This window comes from Heliangelus exortis, chromosome 6 (assembly GCF_036169615.1).
Source record: "Heliangelus exortis chromosome 6, bHelExo1.hap1, whole genome shotgun sequence".
Taxonomy (NCBI): domain Eukaryota; kingdom Metazoa; phylum Chordata; class Aves; order Apodiformes; family Trochilidae; genus Heliangelus; species Heliangelus exortis.
Genome location: NC_092427.1, coordinates 19,791,281 through 19,817,900, shown reverse-complemented (window position 1 = coordinate 19,817,900; position 26,620 = coordinate 19,791,281). Strand labels below are relative to the sequence as shown.

At 38.4% G+C, this 26,620-nt stretch overlaps 2 protein-coding genes across 3 annotated transcripts in view; one reads left to right on the top strand and one right to left on the bottom strand.

Moving 5' to 3' along the window:
• CMKLR2 (chemerin chemokine-like receptor 2) overlaps positions 1–26,620 on the top strand; it is a 116,040-nt gene that overhangs the window by 79,280 nt on the left and 10,140 nt on the right. Inside the window, exon 2 of the mRNA XM_071747055.1 lies at positions 26,235–26,352. The gene's annotated coding sequence lies outside the window, so the exon portion shown is untranslated. The remainder of the gene's footprint in view (positions 1–26,234; positions 26,353–26,620) is intronic.
• Positions 1,749–17,416, bottom strand: ZDBF2 (zinc finger DBF-type containing 2). 2 transcript variants are annotated; one of them, XM_071747026.1, is made up of 7 exons: positions 17,315–17,416; positions 14,791–14,842; positions 14,206–14,257; positions 13,531–13,624; positions 12,634–12,761; positions 6,182–8,903; positions 1,749–6,048 (listed from the first exon to the last, which is right to left on the bottom strand). In XM_071747026.1, exons 1-7 carry the CDS (start codon positions 17,321–17,323, stop codon positions 5,983–5,985), a joined length of 3,123 nt encoding a protein of 1,040 aa, XP_071603127.1. In that variant the 5' UTR covers positions 17,324–17,416; the 3' UTR covers positions 1,749–5,982. The 2 variants fall into 2 exon arrangements, with proteins under 2 accessions (XP_071603127.1, XP_071603126.1); XM_071747025.1 differs by having other exon boundaries at positions 1,749–8,903.

Here is a 26,620-nt window from a genome sequence, read left to right as displayed (position 1 = left end):
GAGAGAATTAATCCTAAATTAATTTTTTCTCATCAGAGAACCTCTAATCTTTGTGTCTTGTGCTACTGGGGTGCCCACCTCATTTATCAGAGGAACCCACATTTCTCCTAATCTTTTTTTCTATTTATATACTGAAAAAACCATTTCATGTCTTTAACCACTGAGAACGAGTTGCACTTGAGCTTTGACCCTTCTAATTTTCCTCCTGCATAGCTTCATTAGTTGTCTTTGTAGTTCTCAGAAGTTGCCAGCCCCCTTCTCCAGAGGCTGTTGTCATGGTTTGAACAGGAGGAACTAGAGGGGGCTTTTGGGCTCTGAGCAGGGCAGAACGCAAAGGGAGGGGTCTATTCCCTCACATTTCCTGCCATACTCTATAAAAGATGAGAAAGTCAGCAGCTCCTCTTTTCTTTCCACTCACTGCTGGCTGTGCTGCCACATGCTCATCAGAGCCCATATCTGGTTGTGTATAGATATTACATAAATTTTTGTTTGTTTGTTTGTTTTCAAAAAATATATATTTAATCTTATATATATATGTATATATATGTTTGTTTTCAGTTTCCAATTAAAGTCTCTGGTCTCTATTCCCCTTTTATCTTCCCTTTGGGGGGATAGGGAAGAATAGGGAGCAACGCTTCTGCACTTCAAGAAGATAATTCTGATTTCCAGGACTACAGAAACAGACTATTTTTGTGCATTAAACCACTAATAAATTAACCCAAAGTCAACTAAACCCATGCTAATAATTTCATCATAACTCTCCAATATTCCAGCTTCATCTGGACCCCCATTGTACTTAACACTCTATAAGCATATTAATTGCTTAATTTTCCCATGAAAGATGCAACCACCAGACTTAAAATTTGGTTATACTTTGTAACTAAATATTTAGATGGTTGAACAATATGTTGTGTCTTTAATGACTGACAGCACAGTAGTAACTTCATTCAGCCAACTACATAATACATGGCTACCTGCAAATAGGGGTTGAAAACTGTAAAGCATGTCCTGACATTTTAAGATGTATTGAAGCCTCAGCAAACAATATGCTTGTGCCTTTCAGCTGTTTATTGGTTCAAACTGACACATCTGTGTGAATTGCCCTTGCAAAAGATCATGCTTGGTTAAACAGACACAAAAAGCTAACTATTACTAAATTTAAGGAACAGGGTATTCTATGCAGAGCATTCTATTGTTCAAGGTATCCCAGTATTCAATTTACCAGAAAAAAACTCAGGTGTTTTTGCACACAGCTTTGAAGACAGTTTTGCATGCAATGTAAAATCATCATTAGGATTGATTTGATTACAGAGAAGCCAACCCATTTTGCATAAAGCAGAAAGATACTTGGCATTATGATAATCAATGAGGGCAGAGGCTTGAAGTAAGTGCACATTCTGAAAAAAACTAAGTTCTGCAGGGATCTGGCTTGCCATGTGGTTAGTGCTTCTTTATTTACTGCTGCTAGCATGCAATTAGACTTCTCAAATACATCTGGTGCTTTTTTGATGCCATCCTAGGATGCATTTGCTTCAGCTGCCACGGGACAAGATGAATCTTGGTTTCAGTGAAGTCAACAGAAGACCTGACTGGGTCAGTTCTGAAATTGTGCACAGAAGCTTAAATTATGATTGGCCTTTTTGAAAGTAGTAGCTTCTTCCCTAGCATTCTGTGTCAGTCTTTCCACATAACATTATAGCAAATAATTTGAATAATAATTTCAAGAGAAACTCTACTTTAAGAATAAATAAACTCCAAAACCACACATTCAGTCTTTATTTTATTAAAACAAGATTTGTTCTGCTGAAAGAATACATCTGTAATGGCAAAACATTAGCAAGCAAGGAACAAAACCTTTGCTCCTGTGCATGCTCAACCCTACGCTACTACAAAGTTTCATTGAAGAGATTATCAGGAATGCTATAACTCATAGCATATAAATCATTAAAGACAAAAAAAAAATCTGGGATTTAAATTGCATTAGCAAGTGAGATACATTTTACTTTTGCGTTCCCAAAACATCAACAGTTGAAACATATCTATTTCAAAGTAAGTATGAATTCAGATTACTCCATTCTCAAGCAGAGTTGCCCTAGGGGAAAAGAGAAAGGAAGATAGCTAAAGAAAACAAGAATCATCATCCTACTCCTGTTTTGTAGTACTTGGTGAAGTCAGTAGACACCCAGGCACATTTACCAGTTTGTCCTCTGCACTTCAGAACCAGACACCATTCACTTGTATTGCCTGTCACTGATTCACTTCCAAACAAAAGATCCTGTCTCATAATTTAGCTCTTCACAACATTAAAAGAAATCCAGATGCATGACAGATGAAAGGCATGGAAGCAATAAAACTGAAGTTAAATGAGCTGAAGATAAAAAGAACATCCAGCAATAGCACTGGACAAGCTTGTAATATCACTGTACTCTGACAAAGCCACATTGTGTCTAAATGAGCACAGACAGCAAGAGACAGAGAAGCAAGTAAAAAACTACAGCATCACATAAGAGCACTGCAGAATACACTGCCAAATACCAGAACATGAAACTACAAAAACAGGTGGTCTCATTTGGGCACAAATTTATCATGAAACTTAAACACAACTTCAGATTAAATCATAGCCTCATTATAAATATAACTAAATACTTCATTTTATCCAAGTCCCAGAGGACCACTTTCGTACTATAATAACACAAGATGCAAACTTGCCAGAAAGAACTAGAAAGCAAAAAAACCTATCAGAGAAGGAACTGAAGAACTACTAGGTGTATCAGATACTTAAAGACTTGGGGATTTGCTGTTCTATGTTTGGTTTGTATTTGGTACAGTCTGGGTCACACTCAAGGTTCACAATGCAAATAAAGAATAAAAATCAAGTTGCTTGTAATAAGATTGTTTTAAAAGGCTGAATGAGTACTTTGTGAATTTTTAAGTTCTGTATCATGAAATTCATATTTTTAATTTAAAATAATGCCATTTATAACAAACATAAGTATGAATTTTAAAAGAAAAATTACATCTGCATTGATGAAATAACTTCTTATACAGATAATATATAGACACAAAGATATAAAATATCCTGCAAACTGCAGCCAGTTAGATTCAAATAGTGTGACTTCATTTCTCTTTAATACAATTACCTTTGCTTGCATCTCTAGATTAAGAGATGCAGCCATACTGACAAACATCTTTTTCCACCAACTTCACAAAAAACCAAACACCGACAATTTCAGTGAGCAAGTATTTCAGCTTTCAAGTTTTCCACTGGTGCAGATACCATCATGTTTTGAAGTTTCAGCCAATTCAGTAATGGGAGCAGAATGGATATAATTTATCTGATAGAAAAATGTTTGACTAATTCTTGAAGGCTCTGGAAATATACTTGCACCTCGTATTGAGTGCTTCTGCAATTTTTTTTTCCATTTTTATCAATTCTCTTTTCCAAATAAATTTCTGTATTTATTTCTCATATCTCAATCTCCCCTCCTCTTCCTAGTAGTCACTAAGCATGCATAGAAGAGGTTTCAAAACAGTTCTGAGGTAGAGAATAACATCCAAGCTTACAGTAATTCTTACTTTTGACACTGTCAAACACAGAAACGTTTTCAGACTTGAGGTACAAGTCTTATTTTTTTAAAAAATCATTACATTTCATTTTAAGGAAATATATAGCTACTTTCATTTTTATTTAAATATATTTTTCTTTTTTAAAAAAAGACCCTGGCAAGGGGATCTATAGTTTACCACCACCACCAAAAAAAAAAAAAAAAAAAAAAAAAAAAAAAAAAGAGAGAGACATTACAGACTAAAAATATTAATTGTTCTATAGTCCTGAAGGTATTTTTATTACTGAAGACTTCAAGGAAGAGTGTACTGGAGAAACACAAGCTTGCAATGAATGAGTATGGAGAACAGTATTTTTGGCTGTAAAAAAAATATGCACTAGTGATCTTAAACCTTATTCACACACAAAACAATGCTCTTCATGTGTACAATATTGTGAAAAATCAGATGGAAAAATTTAGATAGGAAAACATTCTTTAAAGCTTTACTTTAAAAAAAAAACTATCTAAAAAATCTTCTTTTGCTCTACCTAAAAATCAGCCTTTCTATAAAAACCATTCCTTTAAAACTTTGCTTTAAAAAAATCATTTTTATATTAGATAAAATATTAAATTATGCAGGCACAATTAGTTAAGAGGTCTAGAAGAACTCATAACCCTTCATTTTGCAATGACTTGCAACAGTCATAAAATTCTGTAGCTACTGACAACCATAGGAAAATTTATCCATATAAATCAACTTTCATTTAAAAAATAATTTAAAAAAAAAAATCAGAACTCTATCAGGTCATGTTTGACTTGTAAAGGTGCTTAGTTTCCAGCTGGCTTAAGTACACGTACATCTTTTACTTATCCTGGCAAATATGCATGTATACTGAAAAAAATCCCAAAAATATTTCTTCAACAAGTAGTTCATGTTGGCAGCTTTTCTATTTCATTCGGATACAGATATTAGAGTAAAACAGCTCAAGGTCCACCTTTATCGCAGTCCAAACCAGTGATCCTTGACACTTCAGAAAATTACTCAATTTTTTATTTATTTTCCAGAAGAAAATGCACAGGTATGTTCAATGGCAAAGAGAGGAGTCTGGTCTCTTCTATGTTTATCTTGCATTCTGTAAGATGTATTGTACAACTATAGAATTTGCCAAGACCTTTAAATTAAGATCATATAAAATACCAAATTGCAGATTCACAGACCAGAACCCTGACCATGATGATGTTTAACCATATGCTTAACTTAATAGAAATGAACAATTAATCTTGCATTTCTAAAGCACAGAAACATCTGCAAGACTGGGATTTGTGTCTCCTAAATAAGCTGTCATCATTATAACTAATAAATATCAAAACACTACAGTATTTTTTTGCCATTAAATCACAGTAGTTAGAGCAGCAGTGGCAAAATATTAACCATTATTGAATATAATTTTAATTCAACAAGATATTTTAAATACTCATATATCTGTTTAAATTTATATTTGAACTCCAATACATTTACATGGATGCTCCTTTAGGTTTATTAAAATATTTTACTTAAAATTTATAAAGAATGTTGAAAATATGGTACATAAAAATGTAACCACCAATACACCAAATTAAAATAGAGAAAGCACAGAAACTCAAATTTAAGGTTAAAATTCTAGAATAACTCTGTTATTTGTTTCTACTGTAACTTTTCCATCACTCCACTAAGGATTGTGAAATATTTTTATAAACTCAATCAAAAAGCTATTTTAAAAACAAACAACCCAAACCCTAAACCCTGTATTTACTTCAGAAGTGGAGATTTCACTTTAGCCACCCTCATTTGAACAGTGCCCTGGAGAGACATGTTTCCTTCCCAGCATGGTCCATTATTGCTTGATGAGAACCCAAGGTGACTTCTTCTCCAAAGCTTTATATATAGCTTTAGGGAAAATGTCAATATAAAAACATGTACAATTATATTTAATTTCAAGAAAGTGATTAATTTCTCTGAATTGTCTCATACTGTATTAATTTTAATGCCACTGCTTAGGCAAGAATGTATTACATGTTTAAAGAGGGGTGCATGTACACAAACACAAAATACATAGAATTCAGCCCAGATTAACGTATCTTCATTTAATTTCTAGCACAACAACCAAGTCATTTTTTGCATTTTGGAATTATGTGGAAAAATGAGAATAGGAAAATGAGAATTAATTAACACAGCTTCTAATTTATTATAGTGCACTATTATGCACTGATAATACCATAAGAATATGTTACTATTGAAGCTAATTTTTCTGATGTGTAGGTGAAGTCTAGTTGAATAGTATTCCAAGTGCTTTTCAACTCAACTGCACAACTTCTGCAGCTTTATAGAGTAGAACAGTGCAATACATCATCTTTCCACATTCCAAGAAAAAGAGCTGAGTTTACAGTTGCACTTCTTTCACACTAGACTGGTTTTCAACTGTTTCAGCTGACTTCCTTCCCTCAATCTTTTCCCAAATGACAGCTATTAAAAAAAAAAAATTAAAAAAAAGTTCTTTTGGTACCTAACTCTCACCTGGTAGAACAAGACATTTTTGAAGTAATGGTACAGTAGAAGGTTGGTTCACAGTGCCAGGGTGACTCTGATCTCCGCTTACTTCCCAGTTCCTGACTTTAGAAGCTCCCTCTGGCTCCTTGGGGAAAGATTCTGATGTGACTTTCTGCCTCTTATCAAGAATCCCTGTGACAGCTGTTGAGTTCAGAAAGGTCCTTTTTGGTTTTTTCCTCACCATCAATTTTTTAGCATCAGGCTTTTCTTTCTTAAGGTGCTTTCCTACCGTAGTTTTCCTTGTCTGGCACCTACGGATGGAGAAAACAGATGATTTCTGGGAACGAGCACAGCATTTCCTACTTTTCCCCTCTTTCTGCTGTTTTGTAGTTCTGGATGTTTGTTTGCCTGTGGTAACTCTGTTTCCTCTCCTTCTTGTACATCTGACAGACATAGCTCCTGCAGCCTTTCTGGAAAAAAAAGATTCTTTATTAGTGCCTTCTTTCCTCTTGCATCTTGCCTTTGGATTCTCCCTCTCTAGCCGCTCATTCTTGAGGAAGGTTAGAGGATTTTTGACAACTTTACTGCTAAATGGAGTTAATCTATAATCTCCTTCTACCATAGACTGGTGCGAGTTCAAAGGTGAAATGGTCAGGTGTTTAAAAAAGTTCTCAGAGTGACCAGATACCAGATGATCTGTTTTTTCTGTGCAAAGGGAAGATCCATCTGCTTTTTGACTTGAGGCTGCATCATTCCCTTTCCCTGGGTCTGTTAAGAAAGATGCTGAAGCTGAGCTACAGAAGTCTGACCAATCAAGTGACTTGGATGGCATGCTTTCTCTTTGTGCATCTGCTTCTTTCCTCTTGTTTGCATCCAAGCTGAGACTTTTGAAAAGCTGTCGAACATGAGAGTTCTTTTTGACTTTTTCTCCAGTTGTACTCTTTGGTGGAGTTTTGAGAATTCGATTGGTCAGTGGGTCGTAATACTTAAAAGGACACTGTTTGTATTTGTACCTCACAGAGTCTTTGCTATCTGTAGAGTTCCGACTTTTTCTCATTTGGGGAGTATCTATAGGTTTACCTTTAGGTTTGATCTCTGGGCATGAAAGTACATACACCACTGTCTTGGGCTGTACGGGACTCATAATCTTGCTATAGGACTCAGGAAGTTTAAGGGCACATAGTCTAGTTTTCATATTTGGAGTTTTTTCATTTTCTGGCCACACAATGCTTGCTTTCTGATCAGCTGGATTAGATTCCCTTCTAGACATCTTTCTTTTTGCTACAGGGTAGTTCAACAGACTTGTCTGGGTGCCATGGCTAACTTTAACCACCTGGCATCTTGAAGCCAGGCGCCATGTCCTTTTCCGAGGCATTTTGAGAATCTGTGGGCTGCACAGTGTATCTGAGGCTAAAGATGGGTTACCAAAATCAGAGTCACCACCTAAAGCATTGTTAAATTCTGGCAGTGGTTTAATTGATGCACTTTCTGTTCTATTGCCCTCAACAATATTTTTCTTTTTTTCATGATTCTGAGGTTTTTTCTTCATTCTCTTCCACGTACAGTTGGCTGAGGATTCACTGTCAAAGTAGCAGCGAAAACGACCTTCCCTGAAATCACGCACAAGTTCTTCAATTTTTATATCATCTTCATACATTATTTGAGACCAAGTCTTTCCCACAAAAGAAGGAGGCACATGAGGCAGAGCTGGAAGGACTGGTTCTTCAGTACGAACTAAGAAATCCTGTTTCGCTGCTTCCATTTTCTCTCCTGACTCACTTTTTAAAACAGAACAGAGTTGTGTTTGATAGTCTTTATCTTGCAAACTTATTTGGACCTCTTTCAGGTATTCTATATCCGTTGTAGCTGCCTTGGGTAAGTCTGTTTGTGAATTAATAGGTGCATCACAGTCAAAACTCATTTCGGAACCCTCTAAATGAGCATGGTTAAGAAGCGATGAAAAAGTTAAACAAGGATTATTCTCTTCTTTGCAATATATTTCTTCAGATGCAGCTCCGTGACAGTATTTCAAAATAACATCTTCAATAGTTTCATCCACTGAACTTTCATCATTTCTATTCATCTTCATATTTTTGCATCTTGCTAATTGTGGTGTTGTCCCAAGACGTAGGGAGCTGCTGATACCCACAGTATCCCTGAGATGGGTATCAGACACCCACGTTTCATCCTGAGTTTGCACACCACCTTGTTTTGAGAGAGACTGACCTGAGGTAATGGATACAGAATTGCTGTGGCTGCACGTAAGATTCTGATGTGAACCCGAAGGGCGTTTTGGGTGATTCAGTGGCAGAGCAGGACTCAGGCATGGCTTCAGTAACACATCACTGTTGCACACTTCTGTCCCTGTTTTATCACATCCACTATATGGCCTCCTACTTGCTGCTGCCAAATTCCTAACATTTTTTTCTGTTTTAGCATTAACAGAACTATGGATTAAAGGACTGACAGAAAAATGCTGAGGTACAGGGCTTACAGCTGTAAACTGGCCTTTGTGGCTATGATTTGCAGTTTGAGCATCTTTCAGGGTATCCCATTTCTCTTTGCTACAAATGCCTGTAGGCTGCTGAGATATTCTTATAACATCTTGCTGGCCCCTTTCTATTTTTTTTTTACATGCTTGTGTTGTAGAAGCTTTCTTTGTGCCCTCATGAGACAGGCACGGAGCAGAAGAGAGTATTTCCCCAGACTCCTGGCCTTTGCTGGAAATTTGCTGTCCATCTCTGTTCTTTTTCTCCCTCTCATCTAAGGATGGGGAAGCAGTTTTAACAGCCTCTTGAGTCATGGGGAGTGGCATGTCATCATAGCTTGGCCTAAAGGGGAAGAAAAAACAAAAAAACACCTTATATAAATATTGTAAATATGCTTAAGATTTTTTTTTTAAAGAACAATAACCCAGAGTGGATCACACCTAAGGAACAAATTCAAGACACCATCTCTGTTACTTTAGCATAGATATTCCATTCCAAAAAACGGTGGAGGGGTGAATGTTCCACAGACCTAAAGAGAACAATTCAGGCATTAGCTTGTTATCCACTTATGAACCCACCCATTAACAATGGCCAAAAGTACATTCAAATCATTTTATAAAGAGAGCAAAGCAAGAAAAAAATAAATATCGTTCCTTTGTTTGAAGCTGTGATCTTATAAAGAGGTTATTTCATTGGTAAAATTATCATTAATTAATATTGAGCTTTTGTAGCAAAATGGAACATAATAATACAGCACAGTAAAAAAAAAATACTATCAAGTAAAAATGCTCCTTCCCCTACAAGATGTGGCTGCCTGATACAGACTCCACACATTTTGACAAGGAATGCCACGTCTACTGTTTCTCACAAACATACCACAGCTTCTGACCCATTTCTATAAGAAGCCAAGTTATGATTGTCCAGCCTCACTGTGACAACAGGAGATTTGTATATATTCTGTAATTGGCAGTTTTGTCTTTAGGACTGCCTCAAATACAAGTGTTTATGTTCTGCAGAATTCACAGAACAGACAGATACAGACACATGGAATAATAAGGCTTCAATATGTAACAGCTTGGCAAATCAAACAATGTATTTTTTTTAAAAGTAAATGTAACTCTACATAGAATATTATGCTTCATCTGAAAGTTAAAACCAGACCTTGTGAGACCCAAATAGATGCTGACTTTCACAAATAGCAGACAATTGTGTCTGTTATAGTGCATTCATCTGCTACCAGAAGTATTGTGAATATATTTTATTCTACAGTAATTTCCTTTCTTATAAGCATATAGCATCCACATTTATTGAAAGTTTAAAATCTCTCAGGAGCAAACAGAATTAGCAATGCTTAATAAATAATCAACATGTGCATAAGTCCTTGAAGGACGCAGACATGAGTCATTAGTAAAGCCAGCTGATACCAAGCAAACTTGTAGTAAATATCTCTAACTAGGTACTCCACACTGAAGAACTATCTCAAGAGCACTTATTTGAATAAAGCTGTGTGTCAGCCCTTCACTCAGACATGACAGATAGAAGAATTTTCTGCTTGAAAAATTTTTACAGTTGAAAAATAGTACAGGTTTGGCCAATGTTTCAAAGAACAATTTTATTGAAAACTGATATTTGCACTACAGCTAACAAGATTTAGTCCAGAAAAGCTTACTTCATAGGATCACAAGCAAAACAAAGAGATAAAACTCCCTAACATACCCCCATCCCCCAATAATTCATATTTGAGAGAACCTACTTCAAACCTCAAGAGAGGGCTCAATGATAAGGCTCATGATCCACCACTAGATTTTGTTTGCTCTCTCTCTAAGCCACTAACAATTAGGAAAACAGTTTTCCAGCCAGCTACGTATTCATTTCATCATTATTTAACTTCCAATCATGTTTTCCTTGGCTTGCTCATACATGAACATGCCTGTGCTAGGCTTTTGTGAGATGGAATGATAGATATGACAAGATAAATTTCCTCTATTGATGAGGTCTGTCAAAGACCTTCTTACCCTGTCAAAGAAAGAAATCAGGATGGCCTGATGTGACTTTTTTTCTTGACCAAATCAGCAGTAACCATTACTCATCCCTTCATTGTCTTCTAGATTCTTTTAATCAGTTTGGTTATTCAGTTCTTAGGGAAATACTGTACTTGAAGCAAAGTCTGGAAGCAGATCTTCTCTTTGCCCCTACTTATAATTGACAATCACTACATTTGTTTTTTCCCTGTTCTCCTGAAATATCATACATTCTTCATGGCCTCTCAAAAGTAATTACTAACAGCTCCCAGATTACTTCACTGAGTACTAAGGATCATGAGTGCTAAAATCCCTATTTACTGAGGTCAAGTGAGGAGAACTACAGGGCCACTCACAGTCATGAACAGAACAACTTTTCTATGCAAAATAGCATGGAAATTGATGTTATCAGAAGATAAAGTCATATTAATGGTGTAAGTTTTAACAACACACAACCCCAAAAATTATGTAATTACAGGCTCACTACCTATGGTAAGGGTGAGTCCAGGTTTTTCTTGAGACAAAACACTAAATGCTGAAAATACAGGTTGCAAAAGTTTACCCTTGTTTCCCTTCCAGAAGTTAGAAAATAAAGGCCACCATGCCTATCAAATCTGTTATAATTTTATACAGTATTCAAAAGCACATGCAAAGACACACATGTACCCATAGCTGTAAAAGCTGTGGGGGGGAGTGTGTGTATGCAGGAGTGAAGTAGGTGTAAAAGCATATATGCTTACATATTGTAACAATAACACAATTTAAGTGAAAGTAAGGAAACTGACGTGTTGGCTGGCATTGCTGCCATATAGCAGAAGAAGGAATCTTACAGGAGACATGGTTGTCTTGGTTAAAGGAAATAACAAAACAAAAACTGACTTGAAAAATTGTCTTTCCTCCTTACTGTGAAAGATGTTTAGTTGATACCTGCCACAGATCTTGGTTTTATTCCGGGTAATGCATGTGGAAAGAGAATGCCCTCCACTTCAAGCTAAGTTTTATGACTCACCTGCCCCTTCCAATATTTTTGAACAATATTAAAATTTTCAAATTACAAGGAAGTGCTTAAAGAATCCTCTGAATAATTTAAGTAAAGGAACACAATAGGGACATTCAGTCAAATTTTGATAAACAAGTGATAAAACTTACAACAGACTTTGCATGAACCTAGCAAGCCACACTGATTCACCGAGAGCAATATACAACTCCTCCCTGCTCGACACATTACTTTAAAAGAAAATGAACAAAATTTTATGACACAAGCTGCAATATTCCTTGTGTACTCCAAAAAAGCAACATTTTTATCAGTCAAAGGTGTATCATCTTTTATGATACAATAGAATGCTGGTTATCCAAGAAAAGGGGATAGAATTCATCAGTGTTCAGATTGAGGCTTATTGGACTAAGCCAAAAGGATAAACTGGACATAATGAACCATTAAAATAGGGGATTATTTCTACTATCACATGAATTCAAAGTAATCAAATGCATCAGACAATCAAACAGTTCCTGTCAGCTGCACTACTGTGTCCTACTGCTGCATGCATTCCTGTCCACCTCTTCTGAGACAGAGTACCCATGTTTGAACTTCCAAATTCTTACAGTTCAAAATTAGACCTAAACGGCCAATGTTAGTAGTAATAATCTTTTAACTTTCTCACTTCAGAGCTCTTCCACCACTACATGAACTACTTGGCAACTGGATGCTGCTGGAAGATTGAATATAGGACTGAATGGATTTGGTATGGATAAACTACAGAAAATTCTTAGGCTTCTAGCTCACTCAACAGCCTATATTCAATTTTCAAAAATTACTCACAAGTAAATGTCTCTGAGGTAGAGGGACTACAGTTCTTCACTGTGAGGAACTTCTGACAGTTTTGCTAAAAATTACCGCTTTGAATATACTCCTTTCTGAACTGTCTTCAAAGTAAAAGTTTCACCTCAAACGGGCAAAATTTATTGCTCAGCATTGTAACAGAAGAACTCTAGCACATATATTCTACAAACATATCCTTTAAAAAAAAAATAGCCAGCTATATATATTGTACCTGTTGTCATGGTATCTGTGGGGATGATGCTGTAAAACATCTTTCAGGAAACGCTCCATCAAGCTACTGGTGCCCAGACGATTCCTACAGTAAGTGGTAAAATGTCTGTGCTGAGAGCTGAAAATATGCTGGTGAAAGATAAAACAGGTGACTAATGTAACACTGGTATTAAAACACTGGCTCAGTTCAAAAAATTAGTACTCAGGTTAAACGCTGTTAGGAAAATATTTGAATAAAAATAAGACTCTCCAGGCTTTTCTACTTTAAGTCTTGATTCAATTAGATTTTTAAGCATGCTTAGGGAGTCTCAAATAATATTAAATGTACTGAAACATCTTTCTGAGTTAGAATCTAAGTTAAGCAGCTCTGACTGCTTCTCACAAACCTCTTGTAACTAGTACATATCCTCTAGTTGCATCTATGTATTACTATTGAAATATTCTTGAACTTTGTATGAGTAAACATCCTGTAATTTACACAAATTAAAGCAAATTTTCATATGCATAAAAGACAGGCTTCTGCTTTCTAGTTTTATAAGGCTAAATGACAGGAGACTGACAATTAAAGAACAGAAAATAGTTGATCAAATGTCTTCAGTCTTGATATCTAACATATTAACCCTAATATTTTACAATAAAGAAATCTCACAATTAAAGCCACAGAAATAAACATTGCCACCTCAGAAAAGCAGACTGCAGTAGCCACACCACTCCACCAGTATCTTTTTAATAGGAACAAATAAAAAGGGTATCTTCTTCTCAGTCAATACATTGTACAATTCATAAATTTATTCCTTTTCATTCAGTATTGGTTGTTCTGTGTAGAGACTGATATTTTCTAAGCTGATAAAAATCTTTGGTACTTCTCACTCTCTGAAGTATGCAGAAGCCTTCTCACCTGCTCCAGATTACTGTAGTGTATGTGGCAACAGCTGCAGTATCCTCGTCTCTTTTGCACAATGGATACTCCAGACCCATGATGTTCTTGCCCCCTTGTGTGTAAAGAGAAAGAAGCAGGTAATATTACCAAGTGAAAAAAAAAAAAAAAAAAGAGAAATGTTGGGTTCTTTGATTCAGTTTTTTAACATGGAAGTTCTAAATACTATCTTACTGAAGATCTAGAACAAACTTACAAGGTGAGCATTTTTATTTCAGAATTCTAATGACATCCCACTAAAGAAAATTTTTCCTAAATGAAGGCTAAGGGATAACAGGTTGAAGGCACAGCTAATAAAATATTAATTTCACTTGGCTGAAATTTGAAGAGAACTCTCTCTCCAGAAAAAGGCAAAGTCATCTTTTCATTCTTCTTATTTTTAGTGAGTTGAAATTAAAAAAAGACAGACCAAAGACAGAAATCTTGAAATCAACACATGAACTTTGGGCATTACAATGCATGTTCCCCATGGTTTTTAACAGTGTCTGGGTACAAGATAAAAAGGACCCACATCATAGACTTGATCTAGAATGAATCACTGTCATCCATTACACAAAATAAGGCTGAAAACCAGATTATTCCTGGTTTTGTCTGTGTAAGTGGTAAGCTAGATGCCAGTCAGATCACCTAACTTACCTGGTATTGCTGTCCTGTTGCAGAGAGCCTTCAAAACCATGTCTTTTAATTCCTACAGAAAATAAACCCAAAACAAACAAAACAACAAACCATCCAAATCAAAACAGAGTATCAAAGAGATGCAATAGAGTTTTATCTGCAATTAGTTACTTCTCTTGCACTGCATTTATCAAAACTACTATTTTAAAGGAAGATTAAAAGTTCAGAAAGTTCAAGAAAGCATGTAGAGTGAGATCCTTTTGTCCTCAAATTTCCTCTAGGAGCCTCATAAAAAAAGCTTTAGTCTTTCACAGCTGAGGTAAGATAATTTTTCTATTGGTTTGTCTGGGATCAAGACCAGGCAATCTACATTTATACTGCTGTATCTGTGACCACTGAGATAAAATGCAATATGTCTTGAACAGCATATTATAGGACAAATAAACTACATTTGCATTGAAACTCTGTAGATGATTCATAAGTAATGTCTTTGGTCTAAGTTCCATAATGAAAGTATAAATTTGAAACTACCAGGAGAATTAATACTGCTACTGTTAATTAAAAAAAGAATAACTTCAACAAAAACATGTCCTTTAAACTTCTCACCCAGTGCCAAAGACGCAGAAGCTTCACCAGATGCTTTGATTCTGTCAAACATCTGTAAGTAAAAAAAAAAAAATAATTGAGAATGAAAAATTTAAAATAACCCACCTTGAGTTCATCCTTCAGTCCCAACTCCAAGCTATTCAGAAGCACTACATTGTTTCAGTTGCAGACGGAGGCTTGACTTAAACAAAGTTGCATTATAAACATAAATTTTCGTTTTACTAAGTTACCCTAATATGTAATGATGTATGTTAGTTCTGATAGAAGGGCCTTATTTCTGGTCTAATTAATGAATTCAAATACTATATTGATGAATAGCTTATACTCTATCAAATTCATTTAATTACTTGATTTACCCTTTAATAACAATTGAAAACAAAATCTTCAATATTAACCAAATAAAAATGTATCTATTTTGAGCATCATTCATTAACCTGGTCAGAAAAACAACATTTTGTTTTGCTTATGTTACATGAACTACTTAGATATTGTACTAATACATTAACTGGAAATTTCACAATAGATTGGATATTCAAAGTATTTCATAAATTAATTATAATATACTCAGTGAAGTATTATCAGCAGCATAACACACCAGAAAACAGAAAGGCCACAATAATTTGCACAATCACTATCACCAGCATCACAGTGAAAGTATCACATCCTGTCTCAAAACTCGGGGCTTAACCAGATGTTAGAGATGCTCTTGGTTTAACATTTATATAATTGTGGGATGACAAAAATTTCAAATCAAGCACTTTTATCCTTTATAAACTCATTATACACTAATCATTCCTTTCCTGACTTGTAAATTTAGAAAAGATGCTTCTATATAATGCTACATACTAGTAGGCTCGACAGATGTGTGCTCTGTTTTCTTTAAATTTGTTTTGCTCTTTCCCAGACTATGCACTGCTCATGTTGGGGCATAACTACCACAATGATTCATTACTTCCTTATTTCAATGAATAATTTCAACAGTGATGCACTACTGAAAGTTCCCTTAAAGTACAGTTCTGCAAGTTACACTCTTAGATTGAGACAGAAAGTCATAAACATTTAAACTGAGCTAGGAGCATAGTAGATTTAAATAGCACAGGACTCTAAAAATAACCATACTGAATTACTCCAGTGTGGATCACTTTATCATCTTTCTCCAGTTCAGGGTGATCTGATGGACCAGATTTTATCGCTGGAGGAGAGGCATGATAGGTAAAACCTGTAAAAGCCTGGCTATTGCTCAGTAACTAAGATAAAAGAACTGACATCACAGGAGCATCTCTCAGAGACACTTACATACAAAGCTGACAAGAAAGGAAAACCTATTTTCTTTCTATCAATGTTCTATAAGAACATTAGTGTACAAGACAAAGACAAAAAAGTCTGAACTCAAACTAGACCTTGCTTACCATCTGAAGTCAAGCTCAAGCCACAGTCTATTAATATAGAAGAAATTTGCTATGTAGGTGACTTATTTGTCAAAATCCAGACAGCCTAACTGCAATCCTTGCTTTATCAAAACAGAAACTACAGATGTCCATGCAGAGTCTGCAAAATTCTAGCTTAGTTAAGATGCTTCCAAGTGTAAATATCTTAAACTGTTGGATTTAAAAAGTAAATTATAAATGTACAAGCTTTAGCTTGTACCACTGAAAGAATCCTGTAAATGCTAACAAACCTAAAAGCAAATGCCTACTCACAGAAATGTTTGATTTGGTAAATTTCTAACCAGCTGCCTCTAACAATATGGCTTATTTTTAGTTTTATGAGAGTAGTCTGTCTACAGCAACCTTAGACAGTACAATTTAACATGAGAAATCCATAAAGAGGCAACCAAGGCATGAAATGTACATATGTAAAAAATCAGTGGTGCATTCTGGTAGTACGGGAGTGTCAAGGGTACCAAAGAAACTCTCCAGACAGCGTCACTCTTGTACAGCATCAAGTAAGCTATAAAGGCACAGAAACGCCAAACAAAATACCATCCCCAAAACCATCTCTCTTCTAATTTCCCTTCACCTAAGGTCTGTGCTGGAAAGACAGAGGAAAAACACGGGGGGCCATTGCCTTAGACAAAGTTCTCTCTTCCAATAGCATTAACAACAGAAGCGAGGCGGTTCCAGGAGCAGCTTTTGCCCCAACCCCACACGCCACAGCTCCGGGTCCCGTTCCCCGCTCCCGGAGCGGCGTGTTCCCCCTTCTCCCCTCGCCCCATCCCACCGCCCGGCCGCCACCGCTCCCAGGCAGCTCCCAGCCCCGCCCGTAGCCGGGACAGGCAGGGCTTGGGCTGCTTTAAAGGGACGCGCAGCCGAGGCGCCCGTCCCTGCTGCAGGGGCTTCCCGCCGCCAAGGGGCTGAGGGGACGCAGCCGGCACCCGAAGCCCTTAGCGCCCACCCGCAGGAGTCTCACTGAGCACCGACCCGGCCCCAACGCCGCTGCCCTCTGCCCGCTGCCCTTCCCGCCCAGCACGGCGGCGCCCATTGCCGCCTCTCCCGCGCCCGGCTCCCTCCCTGGCATCTGTCACCTCCATCATTCCCCCGTGAGCTTTTCCGTGCCAGGTTGGGGTCAAGTGATGCCATTCCCTACTTCCTGCTCCGGGTCGGCGCGGCGGGGCGGAGCGGAGCGGAGCATGAGGCTGCGCTGTGGGAGGGGAAGAGGAGGAACTGCTGTTTCCTACATCGCTGCTTCCTGCGGGACAACCCTCTTGCAGCAGGGTGCATCCCTGCCTCGTCAGGCGCCTGCTTTCCTGTGTTCATAGAATCACACAGAATCACACAGAATCATCCAGGTTGGAAAGGACCTCTGAGATCATCAAGTCCAACCCTTAATCCACTACCACTGTGGTTACCAGACCTGAGTGCCACAGTCTCCTCTTAAAAACCTCCAGGGACACAGAATCCACCACCTCCCTGGGCAGCCCATTCCAATGCTTGATCACTCTCTCTGTAAGGATTTTTTCCTAATACCCAACCTAAACCTCCCCTGGCAGAGTGTAAGTCCATGCCCTCTTGTCTTACTGAAACCTGCCTGGGAGAAGAGACTGACCCCCAGCCTGGCTCCAACCTCCTGTCAGGGACTTGTAGAGAGTGATGAGGTCTCCCCTGAGCCTCCTCTTCTCCAGACTGAACAGCCCCAGCTCCCTCAGTCATTCCTTACAGGACTTGTGCTGGATCCCTTCACAGCCTCCTTGCTCTTCTCTGGACCTGCTCCAGCACCTCAATCTCCTTCCTGAACTGAGGGGCCCAGAACTGGACACAGGACTCAAGGTGTGGCCTCACCAGAGCTGAGTACAGGGGCAGAATCCCTTCCCTGGACCTGCTGGCCACACTGTTCCTGATCCAGGCCAGGATGCCAGTGGCCTTCTTGGCCACCTGGGCACACTGCTGGCTCATGTTCAGCTTCCTGTCAATCCAGATTCCCAGGTCCCTTTCTGTCTGGCTGCTCTCAGCCACTCTGTGCCCAGCCTGGAGCTCCCCATGGGGTTGTTGTGGCCGAAGTGCAGGACCCGGCACTTGGCCGTGTTGAACCTCATCCCATTGGAATCAGCCCAACTCTCCAGTCTGTCCAGGTCCCTCTGCAGAGCCCTCCTGCCTTCCAGCTGATCCACACTCCCCCCCAGCTTAGTGTCATCTGTGAATTTGCTAATTGTGGACTCAATCCCCTCATCTAAATTATCAATGAAGATATTAAACAGAACTGGGCCCAACACTGATCCCTGGGGGACACCACTGGTGAGCGGCCACCAACTGGATGCAGCACCATTCAGCACCACTCTCTGGGGGCCTCCAGCAGTTCCTAACCCAGCGCAGAGTGTCCCTGTCCAAGCTGTGGGCTGACAGCTTTTTCAGGAGAATGCTGTGGGAGATGGTGTCAGAGGCCTTGCTGAAGTCCAGGTAGACCACATCCACAGCCTTCCCCTCATCCACCAGGTGGGTCACCTGATCATAAAAGGAGATCAGGTTGGTCAGACAGGACCTGCCCTTCCTAAACCCGTGCTGGCTGGGTCTGATCCCCTGTCCCTCCTGTAGGTGCTGATTGCCCCCAGGATGATCTGCTCCACAAGCCTGCCAGGCACTGAGGTCAGGCTTACAGGCCTGGAGTCTCCTCCTTTTGTCCCTTTTTGTGGATTGCTGTGACATTCACCAACTTCCAATCACCTGGGACCTCCCTAGTGAGCCAGGACTGTTGGTAAACGGAGAGTAGCTTGGAGAGCTCCTCCACCAGCTCCCTCATCACCCTGGGGTGGATCCCATCTGGTCCCATAGACTTGTGAGGATCCAAGTGGCTCACCAGGTGTACATGCACTACAGCTGGGCTGCTGACTTCACTCTTAACTTGAGCTTTCCACCCTTAAGCTCATCTCTGGAGAGCCTGGTTTCAATCCCCTCCCCCTTCAAACCTAGTTTAAAGCCCTCCTGATCAGCCCCACCAACTTACAGGCTATAGTCCTTTTGCCCCTGCTACACAGATGAAGCTCCTCTGGCTTGAGGACACAGGTTACCATGGAAGTTGCCCCATGGTCATAAAAAACAAAATTCTGCCAGTGGCACCAATCCTTTAGCCACCTATTGATAAAATGTGTTTTCCTAGTCCTCTCCTCATTCATCCCTGCTACTGCAGGAACTGAGGCAAACCCCACCTGTGCTCCTGTCCCATTAACTAATCGACCCTGCACCTTGAAATCCTTTTTAATAGCCCTGGTACTTCTTCCATTAATGTCATGGCTGCCAGCCTGGACTACCAACAGTGGATGATAATCTGAGGGCCGAATTAGCTCAGGGCGTCTCCTACTGATATCCCTCACCCGGGAAGGCAACAGACCTCCCTGTGGGATGGGTCCGGTCGGCATACAGGGCCTCCAGTTCCCCTCAGAAAGAAGTCACCAACTACAACTGCCCTGCTTTTTATCTTTATAGTTGTGGTTGTAACCCGTCTGGTAGACGGGGTGCAACCAGGAGACCCTCCAGACAGATCTTCCCTTGACTCTCCTCTACTCGATTCTCTGGGTCCGGGGCCCCATCCCTGTTCTTTAAGGGCACCCGACGGGGTGATGAGTAAAGCCGGGAGGGGATTCTTTTACCGCTCCGGTGAGGGACCTGTTTCCATTTCACCCCCATTTACTTGGTTTGCTCCATCAGCCTGATGGCAGGAGGGGCAGGGCTTCCCCGTTTCTTGCTGAACTTCTTTTGGGGGCCAAAGGGTGCGCACTCAATTTCCCTTTCACTTTCCCGAAGGGGGGAAAGTTCCGGGCCGGCCACGCCTGCCCCAGAGGATCCGCGGCAGAGCCGCCGCCTGATCCCGGGATCCGCTCGTTTCCTGGCGCCGCGGGCTCGGGGAGGGGAGGCAGCCGGGTCTCGGGTCCAAAACCCGAGTGAAGCGGATACCGGCGAAGCCCTTCTCCCCTTCGGCCCCAGCGGGTTCCTTGCTCTCTGCCTGCGCCAACTGAGCCCGAAAAGTCTCCAGCTCAAGGCGCTGGAAAACTGCTCGCAACATAATCGGGGTGGTGCGCCTTTTTTGTCAGCTCCGCTTGTGATTTTTCTGGTTTGGAAGGTGGTGTCTTTGATAAGTTGTGTTTCAACGACTGCGATAGTTGCTTTCTCCCTCAAAACATGCTGTTTTACATCCTTAATAGCAGACTACACGGTTGAAACTTAATTTCCAGTTGTAAAAAATATTTCGGTATTCATGGTGTACGTTGTTTTTTTAAGATTTTTTCCTGAAAATGAAAGGTCTTGGTTTGTCTTTTTGTTTTTCCCCTCAGAAATGGGTTTAATGATAGGAACTTAGTTCATGTTCTTTTGTCATCAGTTGTAGATTTTTAACGTTTATCCTCCCATGGGAAGCCAGCTATTGTGTATTTCTCATGCTGAAGCAGCAAGATTTTTAAGGTAATCTGGGCAGACACAGAGATAATTAATGCCCTTTATGTGTTAAGACAGGTGCAGATACAAGCTTGGATTGTGCAATGGGGGAAAAAAAGTCTTGAATAATTAATTTAAAAAAAAAAAAATAGAGGCAGTTGTAAAAAGGCACAGTTGTGTGATTATGAAACCAGAGCTTAACATCCACCCACGCTGAACAAGTATTTGAACACATACCTCAAGTGGAAGAACAGCAGGAGAAGGGTTTTCTTTAGGAGGTAACTGCCTTATTTTTTAAAAAATTCTTTTGATATGTGCATAGATATATGTTTTTATTGCCAAAAAATAAGTACTTAAAAACTAAAGTTGCCTGGTGATATTTGTTGCCGAGTATAATACAGAACTTGGCAAACTTATTTAAAAAAAAAAAAGGGGGGGGGCTGAGGGGGAAGATATAACTTTTTAGTTATTTGTAGTGTAATGCTTGTGTCTTTTAAGGCTGAGAGGATCCCCTAACCTCATTTTTTTGATACATTTATGTTTGAGAAGTTAACGATGAGATGATAGCTGAGTTGAGGCATCTTGGCAGATAAAAGATTTCAAAACAATAGGTGAGAGAATCAGTCATTTTGGAACATGGACATTATTTAATTCAGTGATGGACAAGTCAAAGCCTAGTTTCAGCTGGAATCCTATGGGTAGGACTGGAAATTTCTAAGCAGTAATAAAATTTTGTGGATGCAGTATTTTGCATGTTAGCAGATTTTGAATGAAACAATTGTTTTGATTTGCCCATTAGCCTAAATTAACACATTTCAGGAAATTATAAAAGAAAATAAATCAGTCGTTGGGATGTTTGTATGCCATGCCTCTAACACTGCATGAAATCTTTCTGGACTGGTCCAAGATTAACTATACTCTACCTAAGAAAACATGCAGAAAATGTGGTTTTGGTGTCCCAACAGGCATCTCGTGGATCTCAATAAAATTCACTTGAGTTAATGCAAAGGGGAAACTGATTTCTAGATCCCTTTTCCCACTTGTAACCTGGAAGAACATTCTGCTTTCAGAGAACATGTCTTCCACCATAAAATGTGAAATAGTTCACTGTTACATTTACAAGAATTTATTTTTTGTTAATGATTTGTTCTGCCAGTTCATGTCTCTGAAATCACTATGCATATTTTTTTAGGTTAGGAGAAAATCTGGGGGCTGCATGTAGGTGACTGCTTATAAATTGCAGGATATTCTTTGGCCATGTTGTATGTGGAATTTTTTTTTTCTTTAAAGGTAACAGTCCCTTAGAATTCCTCAATTCCATTTGCTATTGTGACATATTTACTTAAAAAAAAAATTAAATTGCAATACTTGATAGATCAGCCATTGAGAATTGGTAAAGTTTTTGAGTATTCAAGTTCATTCTCAAATTACATGAAAATATGTGATAATTTCTGACATGTATGTGCTGGAAAATGTAGTAAAAAGTTGTAAAGTGATTCCCTTTCCCCATGCTGAAGACAGCTCTACAGCTTTCAACTATGAAGGGAACAGAAAGACCAATAGGTTTGTATTAATCACAGTCAAATAACATGACTGAAATACATATACTCGGAACATAATTATTCTCATCTGCATGACAGAATATTTTGAGTAGAATATTTAAAACCATTGGGTTTGTTATTATAAATATGGTACAAAATTTTGTGGATTTTTAATAAGATGTTAATCTAAGAGCCTTGAAATATTTTAAATAAGTATAGCAGACATTGTATATAATATAAATAATAAAATAGTACATAACTATTACTCCCTGCTAGCCTACCTCACATTCTATCATAGTAGGAACTGCAAGGCCTTTTTGCAAAAGTAAATATTAGATCCCATTATTCCGAGAATAAAATATGAGTGATACAAAAAGGTAATTTTTTCAAAGCTTCTTGGAGGGTCATTGGCTCTTTTTTTAAGAATTCTAAAGCTCCCAGTGATTTAATGTTAGTTAATGTTAATTAAATTTTTATATCCATCAATTTCAAACTGTGCTGGTTTTAAATAGGTGCAGATGAATATAAGACAATCCTGAATGTGAAATGTAGTGTAATTTTTAGCAGTTAGAGCATTCCAAATATATATACTACTATGTTGACTCACTGGATGTTCTGCAGTCAGTTTAAGGTGGGGTTAAAATGTGTTCCCAAGCTACTTAAGTACTGCACTGGCTGTTGTAAATGATCTGATTTTTTTTAAGTGGAACTACAATAAGCTAAGTCATATTTTCTTACATCCAAGAGCAAACAGGCACTTTACCCTGGGAAAAATTTTAACAAAGATTTCCTTATCCTATTCAGGAAAAATAACTAAAGGGTTAAAAAAGAAAAGTTCTGCTTTTCTTCCAAAGACAAAACTTAATTTTAAACTTGGGATGATGATAAGGAAAACCATCAACTTTTTGAAGAAAATTCTTTCTTTCATAGTTTGAAAATAGAAACTTATTAATGAAAAAATTTAAAAGAAAAATAATTTTTTAATAAAAATCCTTTTCTTCAGCATTTCACATACTGTTACTACTACAAAGTAGTTATTTGCATCAAAGCTTATTGTGTCTTTTTTCTGGTCCATCAGTAAAATGTGCAGTCTCTTCCACATTGTTGGATGGTCTGTGCTTCTAATACTGAGGTAATCAGAGTTCAGATTCTGGTTTGCACCCAAACTACATTCAAGTGTTATGGCCCTTTGAATAGTTTCTCATCTTGAAATGGAGGAGTGGCTGTTCCCTTCCTTACAAGCTACCATCTCTTCTTTTGAAAAGAAGAGAGCCTTATTGTATTTTTAAATATAATTTACAGAAAATGCCATAATTCTAGTCAATACAAAATTCCATAATCAAGTTCATAGTGAATTTGGGATACATGGTCTTCCTAAAAAATCTTGCAAAGCAAGAATGATTTAAAATTAATCTTTTTGTTTGTTGTGATACAGCTTAAGGAGTAAAACTAGAATGAACAAATAAATATTGGGAGTTTGTCACAGTTTAACACTGGGCTGGCAATTCACCGAGTGACAGATGCTCCCTATTAATCCCCCTCCCCTCCATGATAAAGAAAGGAGAGAAAATAAGGGAGAGACTTATGGGCTGGAAACTAAACTACACAGCTGCAATGAAACAGTCATGATAAAAAAGGAAAAAATATTAATATAGAAATATACAGAAAAATGATACCACATTCCTCCCATTTCCCCCAGTAACACTCACATCAGCACCGAGGCTGCAGGGCAGCCCTGGGAAAGTCCAAGCTGGACTCCTGGAGTCAGCAGCAGTCAGGAGCTGGAGGCAGGAACACACAGGTTCAGGCTGGCACAGATCAGGAGCACAGGCCGAAGAGTGGATGGAATCCTCCCAGAATGCCAAAGCAATCAGGACCAGGTGAAGAAAGGCAAAGGGTGAAGAGGAAGGCTGAAGGGGAAGGGGCTTGACCCTCAGGATCCCTCAAATTTGTACCAACTATGACGCGTGTGGGATGGAATACTCTGTTTGGTCAATTTTGGTCATTTGTCTTGTCTGCTCCTCCCTAAAGGAGGGTTGCAGGTGGGACCCCCTTTACTCCCTTTCTCCTTCCCAAGCATAAGATGTTCCTCAGAACTGAGCAGTGGCCTTGGTTCTGCATAGCATTCTCTAGCTGTGACTGTAAACATGGAGTGTTATCAGTCCTAGAAGCAGACACTGACTGAGAAACTTGTTGTTAATTTCAGCAAGTACAGCTACTTACAAGAGACTACTTAGCTGAAAGCAAAATTTTAAGACAGAAAATTAGCTCTATCCTGGCCCAAACCAGGACATCCCTTCCCTTATTTCACATTATTTGCATCATGCTCCAGTCATTACTCTCTCTTTTCCCTAAATACACCTATACACAAATTATTACTATCTCTCTATAGTAAACCCCACTAAATTAATTTAGTCAATGACTGCAGATGTTCATCTATTGTAGCAGACTCTTAAAACAAAGAATGATTGTCACAGTTCATGTCCATGGTCCACAAGTTGCAGGTTACAGTTGTCAACTTCAAGGAAGTTACTGGGATTTACTAGATGATGAGCCTACTTCTGATTTCATCACCGTGAGATTATCCTGAGAAACACTCACAGAACACTGTTAGTTTATGCAACAACTCACATAATAGCAATTATCATAGGGCTTGAATCCATGAGCCCCAAAATTCCATGCTTTAGGACCTTGAGTCAATCCCCAGATCTTATAATTTAAATGGCAGATAGCCTCTTAGTTCTCTGAAAGAATAGGTGTGGGCAGCTGTGCTGGTCACTTGGATCCTGAATGAATGAAGGCATCCTAATTCCTGAAGAGGTGCAGCTCAGGTTCATCTCTGTGCTCTGGGTTTCTTTGGACCTAGGCTGGGCAGTTTTTGAGACATCTCACTCAATCCGTATGTTCTAAGTCAGATACATACCAGTGAATTCTGGTGTCTGTTTTGAGCACTTCTCTTCTAAGACTTTTCTAAGTGACTGTATTTCCTGGTAATTTATGTGAGGTGAAAAACTCTAAGTTAGTTAACCCCTACAGCAGTAATAAACATTGTGAAATATGTTGTGAAACAACTATAATTTTCATAGCCTTGTTTTTAATTCTGTCATCTCTGCAGTTTGGTCTGAGATTATTTTCCCAAACACTGACATTCCTTTGTATGGGAGACAGAACTTTGACTAAAATGGAAAAATATTGTTGTCAACTTGGCTATTTAGCTATTCAATTACTATAATCTGTAGCACTCAATATATCAGAAGGTTTACTGTTAAGACACCCTCTGAGAATTCAATGGATTTTGAGTGTTATCTGAGTGGCAGGTATCATCTCTTATTTTATTGTCATGTGAATACAAAATCTGAAAAACTGTAGTCTGAAAATCATGTAGAAAATATTTACCATTTATTTGTGGAAAATGAGGAAAGGCACAAATATAAAAGTAAAATCTATAGGATACAAAGGCTATTTGTATTTTTCCAGGTATCATTATTCATAATTAAAGAAAATATGTATCTTTTTATTTTCCTTCCTCATCCCACAGTCAAATATTCTCCAATATTTATGATTTCATGGAATGGAACACCCTGCTGACTTCGCATGAGTTACATAAAATGCTGCTTTTAAAGACCCTGCTCAAACTTGTATCTATATACATAAACACATACACTTACAACAACTCATATGCTTGTGTGTTTTGGCCTGGCTAAAGTAATAGATAAACACTTTTGCTTTATGCAGAATTACTGAATTTCTTCAACATGTTATAACTTCAAAATCTTCAGCTTTCTAATAGCATAGAGAGAGGGTGTTCATCTGCCTAAATGAACCAAAACTTCCTTCATCAAGCAGTTTGGTTTAAATACATTGCTGGAAAATTTTGTTATAGTTGCTGACTATGGTATGTAGTGTGCAGTTAAACCAGAAGTAAACATTGCAGCATTGTAGCTTTACCAGAAGGGTAGGTATGAATACTCATTAGTTTCACAGGAAGGGAAAAAATTATCCTTTTTCTTATTTGTCCACTACTTCAACTTTGTCTTTTCAGAGTGGATTGTAATCAATGAGGTGTTAATTCAAGCAGTGAGGACAACGCAATAATGTATCATTAACAAAAAAAAAAAAATTAAAAAAAACAGAACTGTAAAAAGCTGGATCTTCAAAAGGTAAGTGATTTATTTCTTGTGTTTTTCAGCTTGAATTAACCCTGAGAAAAACCTAAATATCTTTTGTTTGACCTAATTTGCAAACTAATGATTGGTACAACTTAATTGAATTAGTGCCCATCGAATTAAGTCTCTTAGACTGATTGTAGCCCTGAGAGATTATCTTCATGTACTAATAGGAAGCTTGGTAAGATACAGTGGTTCCATTAGTGGAAAATAAATGTCAGAACTGTGAGGCATTTGTTGGTAATCTGGGTAAATAAAAGCT